The 6843-nt window shown below is 49.6% G+C and overlaps 1 protein-coding gene across 1 annotated transcript; it reads right to left on the reverse strand.

The window, feature by feature from the left end:
• Window positions 1–2684: 2684 nt before the first annotated feature.
• On the reverse strand, window positions 2685–5300 carry LAJ45_08722 (uncharacterized protein; the record flags this gene model as incomplete). The annotated part of the gene is made up of 3 exons (XM_046118271.1): window positions 2685–3411; window positions 3503–4591; window positions 4687–5300. The coding sequence occupies 3 exons, from the start codon at window positions 5298–5300 to the stop codon at window positions 2685–2687; spliced, it is 2430 nt and encodes an 809-aa protein (XP_045968548.1).
• Between the last annotated feature and the right edge of the window lie 1543 nt (window positions 5301–6843).

Genomic DNA, 6843 nt, shown 5'->3' on the forward strand with positions numbered 1-6843 from the left:
CCTAAAGCAGACGCCGGGAAGGAGTGACCTCTGAGACTCAGAGGGGTTGGTTGCGGCTGGGTAGGTGGGGTTTATTTGTTGCGTTTATTTTTGCTGTTCTGTTTAATTCTATACTCTTCTACCCACCTGATTCCAAGAAGATTGGCCAATCATAATACTTCCTGACCGGCCACAAGGAGGAAGATTATACTATTTAGACTTTAGTTACCCTAGTATCTTGAAGGCCGGGCTTGTCCTAGAAATATGTCTGTATACCTCGTGCTACCTACTAAGCTATAAGAGAACTGAGAATTCCCTGCCGGAGGTAGGATAGAAGCTAGCAGGCTAACTAGCAGATGAAGTGCTAGTAAACTCCGCATTTAAGTCTTGTGTAGTCTATACCTTGTCTACCAAAGGAGAAAAAAAAAAGAGGGGGCAGAGCAACAAAAGGGAGAACCATCCCGCTCTACTCCTTTCTTTATATTACCAAGTCACTGTACAGTGTTTCCACCGAGTCCGGGAGGTTCGAATTATCGACCTCGGTCCCTCTAGACGACAGCTACTTGTATTGAGCTACAGCGGTAAATGATGGTACGGTGTCTTTCTAATGCTCTTGAAACTCTCTCAGTGTTGGTGTAAAAAGCACGTGGCACACCGTGCCTAGGCTCTACGGTAGCTCTAGGGGCTGGGGTAGGAAATAGAGTGAGTAAATGTTGACTCGACCGCCTTCTATGGGACGAACATTGGGGGGCGCGCCCGCCGGAAAACCAGGGACCAACATGTCTTAGTATTCCGACGACAGTTAAGTATTTGTTTTTTTAAGAGAGACAAGTCTCGCTAGAACACATGAAACAAAGCCCCGGTTACTAGTATCCTTACGATCTTGCACTTTCACTTTCACTTTCACATTCACTTTCACATCTACTTTTCCCCACTCCAACACCAATACCGATACCCAATACCCTTCCCTCCATCCCTCCCCCTTCGGTGCACAGCACCTCATCGGGTATCGCATTACCGCACCGCACACCATCACACACCGCACACACGACCAAAGAACCCCGTATCCGTATCCGCCATATGTACGCACAACCCATTATCATATGCAAGAAATTTATTTTATCTCTCTCTCGCCTCTTCCCCTCCCCCGCGGGCCAAACTTAAAAAAAAAAAGAGAAAAGGATTAATCGAAGAAAAAGGAAATCGGGCAGGGGGGGGAGAAAGACAAGAACCATCGATATTGTACACCTAGCTACACCCATCATCTAAAAAACACGCATGAAAAAACAGGAAAAAAAAGGCTCAAAAGAAGAATAGAATGGCTATAACTAGCCGGTATGGAGGAAGGTGGGGAAAAAAAGAAGTTATAGACATAAAAAGAACTGTTTTTTTTGAACCGCATATCCCAAAGAAAGAAAAAAACAGTTAAGGGAAAGCAAGGGAGAAAACAAAAAGGCGCCGTGGAGAAACCCCAAAAGAAAAAGGCCAAAGCTGGAAAAAAAACATAACGCAACGAGAAGGCAGGAAAAGTGAAGGTCCAAGCATAACATAAGAAGAAGTGCGATAAAAGTATCCCCACGCGTATTCAACGACAGAAAGAAAACGGCAAAAAAGAACGAAGGGGGGCAGGCATAACAGCTCCAGTTATAGCACTGCCTACCCAATAAACAACCAAACAGACTAACCAAAAAAACAAGCACCACCCCTACTCCCCGCTTCACACAGGCTACCATGTGAGCCGGGCAAAGAATCGGGGGAGGGCGAGACGTGGTGAGGTGGGTAATAAACAATAAAGACTAGAAGGCTACAATATCCGGGGGTACTGGGGGGGTGGTAAGTAGTTAGGTAGGTAGTATAAACAGGCTCATATCATCAGAGAAGAGTAAACAAAACAGAAAGAAAAGACGTAAATACCACTTTTAGTCCCCACCATCATTCCCACGAGAACGGTGAAGGAGGAAGGAAAGCTCGTGCCGTGCACGTACAAAGGAGACATAAAAAATAAGGCAAAAGAAAAGAAAAAGATAAAGAAAAGCATCATCGTAACACTACATAGCTGCTGGTCTTTATTCCCAATCCCAATCCCCAATCCTCATCTCCATTCCCTCAGATCCATTTGCTGAAGATAAGATGGAGATAAGATAAGATAACAACCAGAGAAACCAGAAAAAGAAAAAAGAAGATAGAGAGGAACAAATTATTGAATACCTACTACTTAAAGCTGTAAGATGACAAATCAGGTTAGGAACATATATAAAATAAAATAAAAGGAGATGAGAGAAAAGAAAAATTTATAACACAAAAAACTCCCTTGCCCTTGTCAAAAAAACGCAAAAACAAAATGAAAAAGAAAAAGGCAAAAGGAAAACGAACCAAGAAAAGAAAAGGACTAAAAAAAGAAATTGATGACCCCCTAAATAATCCCCTTCCCGTAAAGAAAAAAAAAGGCCAGGCCCAACACCGTTTTTAGGTATAAAAAAAAATAGACAGAAAATTCATTAGTAGTTAATGCGCCTCCCTCTTTCTCACATTAGAAGCTAGGTTAGTCGATCAGTCAGTTATTCGAGTGATAGTAAGAGGTCCATTTTTCAGAAGCCCCACACATAAGCCATATATCCTTTGTCTCCTAACTTCATTGTAAATCATCCCATTTTGTTTTACCCCACTCCATCCAGTCCCCATAGCCCCCATCGGTCGATGGGTCCTCATAAAAAGACACCCAGCTTACTCTTGAAATCCGTTATCCCCTCCGCTGCCGCCCACTCCTGCAGAAACAGAAACCCAAAGTTCAGCGCCTCAATCATACACGTATTCGGGTGCAGCGGCAGCTGAAACGAGTGCTTGTACTTTCCCACCTTCAGCGTCGACGCCGTGGGATCAACAAACTTGCGCGACCGTTCGGCCCAGGTGTGGGGGAACTGGCTTTGAATGACGTCGAGCGTGAGGTAGCGCATGCCGTCGAGCCAGCAGTCCTTGAGTTCGCGGGCCTCGCGGACAATGGTGCTTCGGTGCTTGAGGTAGGTTGTGCGGTCGATGCTGACACCGTTTGTGTTGGTGCCCGAGTCGGGAGTGGGGGCTTTGGAGGCGGAGTCCGGGAGTGGTACTTTTTCAAATGCAGCAATCTCCATATCAAACAAATGCTGTCGGATAATAGCTTCGAGCTGTTTGCACAGACCATGGAGTGGGGGGTAAGTATAGCATTTCTCGGCAACAAACTTTGATAAAGGAACAATTGAACGCCATGTGTCTATCGGGGGAGATCGCTGTTCCAGCGCCTTGGCCTCCTCTTCACACATAAAAGAGAGGATGTAACATAGGACAGAATCAACAGCCACTACTGTCGCATATCGGGTCTTTTCCTTATCAATTTCAGTTTGGTGTTTGAATGTTCTGTCAGCTTCATATTTCGAAAGCTTCCCCCACTCCGCATACCTGCAAGCAAACATCAAAAAACATTAACACCAAATGCACGCAAAAAATAGGGTAACGAATGGGAGCATGTCTTGGAATTTTTTTTATATACCTCTGATACTCTGCCCTAAAATTCTCCACCCTGGATTGTATAGAGTGATCCAACGGCTTTCTCGGGGCACCACCATTTCTTTCATCCTTGCTCGGTGTTTGCGCATGTCCCTCCGACGCCGTCCTTTTCAGAGCCGTCGTGGTGGGATGGCCATTGACCTTTTTCGGTGGGGTGGTTGTTATGTCCTTCTCCTTCGGCACCTTCAAAGCGGGAGACTTGAAAGCGGGAGATCTCCCAGACGCAACAGCCTGTCGCTTCGCGGCTGGCGCCGGCAGCAGATGATCATCTTGGCGTTGTCGCTTAGGGCTAGGTTTGAGAAGCAGCAGGATCGCGACATCCTTCGCGCGTCTCTTTGAGAATTTCAGCCGGACAATCAGCGACTTCTTTTCCGGGCCCGCAGCAGCAGATACCGAAGTAGGCGGGAATTTCGAAGATGTTTTCGAGCTCCTCGGCAATGGCGACGATGGTTTGGGGCTTGCCGGTCGCTTCTGCACTGTTTTCGATGCAACTGTTTTGGGAGTTGTGTTGCCGCCAAGACTGGTCCTGATAGTCTTGTTGCTGCTGGGCGCGGCCGATTTTGTGGGTGAGGGATTGTTGCGTGGGGAGCGTGACGATGGCGTGTTCGTGCTGGATCCCGGCAGTTTCTTCCCTGGCGCGACAGTCTTTCGACCAGGACGCTCAGTATCGGATGGTGCGCGTTGCCGTTTGCGCGAACTCAAAGCAATTGAGCTGTCGTATCCGTCCTCCCTCGTGCCACCGCGTGACCTATTGTTTTCTTCCAGCAGCGCGAGAGCATCCTCAATAGCTTGCGGGAGCGTAGGGCTGAGCAACGGGGGCAGCGGTGGGAGTGGTGGAGTAGCTGGAGCTGCCTGGGGGGGTGGTCGCTGAGGACTGGGGGTCCTGTGTCGTTTCCTGGGAGGCGGCTGATCGTCCCGTGACGGGCTCCGCCGTGGGGGGCTTCGCCTGGCAGGGCTTCTCCGTCGCGAGGGGCTTCGTCGCGAAATTGGGCTCCGTCGCGAAATTGGGCTCCGTCGAGCTTCTCTGGAGTTCCGGATTGTCTCCTGGGAGTCCACTGAGCCTTCCTTAGACCTACACGAACCCCGTCAGCAATTGTGAAGTTTTCGCCAAACCCTCGTAGTACAGGGGTGTTGGTAAATGCATGTAAATAAGTAAATAAAACCGACTTTTTGTCCCCTGTCCTCATAGGGGAATTCTTGGATGTAGCACCAAGAGCCGCAGCCGCAACGCCAGCAGGAGGATGCGAAGTAGGAGGGGGTGGAGGAGGAGGGGGAAGAGAAGGATTCGTCTTCGCGGGTGTCTTTCCAGCCAGCTTCCTGTCCTTGTACTGCCCCAAGCTGAACTTCTTCTTCTCCGGCAACTTGTTTGTCCCATTCACCCTCGCCGCCCCCGTTCCCATCCCCGTCCCCGTCCCCGTCCCAGCACCACCGCTCCCACCCGCATCGCGCTCCTCCCTGTCCCTATCCCTATCCCTGTCCCTATCCCTATCCTCCCGCCCATCTCTGCCCCTACTGTTCCCGTTCGTCAAAACCTTCGCGGGAGTGTCCAGCGGCTCAGGACTATCCGGGAGCCACTTCCCCTCGTACTCAGGCCGGGGCAGCATCGTCGTGTACTCGTAGCACCAGCACTTTTCGGTGTCGTTGTGCCCGCAGTGTCGCTGGCGCGGGCGGTTGACCTTGTCCATGATCAGCGGCCTCTGCGGTAGATTTAGCTTCCGAAGACGCGCGCCGATGTCCTCGCCGTCGTCCGACGAGGTAGACGCGACGGCGGTGTGAGCCATTCCGGTGGTGGTGGTGGTGTTGAGTGAGCGTGTGTGTAGATCTGTTTCCTCCCCTCTGGCTTCTGCCCTCAAACTACCTGTAGGCACGGGATCCTATTTTTATTTTATTTTTTTCCCTGTGCGTAGCGGTGTGTGGTCGGAGTACTGTGAGTGGACGGGGGTGGGGAGGAGGAGGGAGGGGAGGGGGAGGGAACGGATGGATGGATGGATGAATGAATGAATGGGATGATTAATTGTTTTTTTTTCTTTTTTCCCTTTTTTTTCCCTTTGTTTCCTTCCTTTTTTATTTCCCCCTTCTCCGGCTCCTGTAGCCTTCGTAACTCTGACGAGCCTTCCTTTTTTTCGCACCCTTCCCAGCAATTTTCCTGCTGCAGGGCGTGTGCGTCGTGCGTGGGGGAAGGCTAGGCAGGTTGAGGGGAGGTGTTGGTACCTAACCGTGACGAAAGGAAAGGGAGTGAGCGGAATTGACAGGCGTTCTGGTGTTGTGGAAAGAGAGAGATGATGGGAGTTGAGGTAAGGGTGAGGTAGGGAGGGTGAGGTAAGGTTGAGGTGAGGCGTGTGGTAGTTGAAGGTTTGTCTTGTCTATCTAAGCACAGCAGTAGCAGTGGTGCAGTAGTAGGTAGTAGGTAATGGGTAGTAGGCTGTAAGGTTATTAGATCAGTCGGTAGTTGTGGCTTGGACAGAAAAGAATTATTTTCCGTGAGGCTTAAACGCGGGCAGCGGGATGATGGGATGGAGGGGGGTGGGTTGGTTGGTGGAAGGGAATGACGAGGGGGAGTGGTAAGAGAGTGTGGTGCGTGGGTTAGGGGTGTAAATAATCATGTAGAGTAAGGAATAAGGAAGTATGGATGGATGGGCTACTGTAGGGGCAAGGTATTGATGTATGCAAGGTCAGAGTGTAGAACTGACCTGTGTGTGGATGGTGGATGGTGGATGGTGGATGTGGGTTTTGGGGGGGTGGTTGTGGTTGTGGTTGTGGTTGTGGTATGGTAGGATGTGGGATGGTAGGTGGTGGTAGTAGCTAGAAGCAGCAGTCTATCTGCCCAGTAATAGCGAGTGGGTGGTGGACGGTTGTAACAGTGTGGTGCTGCTGCTGCTCGATCCTACTCCTGCTGCTGGTGGTGGTGGAAATAGAAAGTGTAGGTAACGATAGGTAAAAGTAACAACTTGCAAAGCAACCAAAGCAACCAGCAACGGGCGTCCGTCGTCGGGTACCCTAGCACTGGTAGACCCGCACCCCAGACCCTGATCCAGTGATCCAGATCCGAAGCAACACAAACAGTAGATTAGAGCACCTGGTTACAAGGCCAACCCAGTTGTCACTCTATTAGCGGTAACAGTAGCTCAACAGCTCACTCGTTCTAGATCTCTACATGTATCTTTCTATCTATCTCTAGTATAACCAACAACAATACTCGAGAACGTATGTGTATGTATATAGTAGGGGAGAAGTAAAAGATAACAAAAAAGAACTCTAAAGAACCGCAAGGAAACCAGTCATGCATAAAACCAAAATCCCCCCGAGACAGACGAGATCAAGTGT

This window comes from Morchella importuna, assembly GCF_003444635.1.
Source record: "Morchella importuna strain M04M26 chromosome Unknown Morimp01GS031, whole genome shotgun sequence".
Classification (NCBI taxonomy): domain Eukaryota; kingdom Fungi; phylum Ascomycota; class Pezizomycetes; order Pezizales; family Morchellaceae; genus Morchella; species Morchella importuna.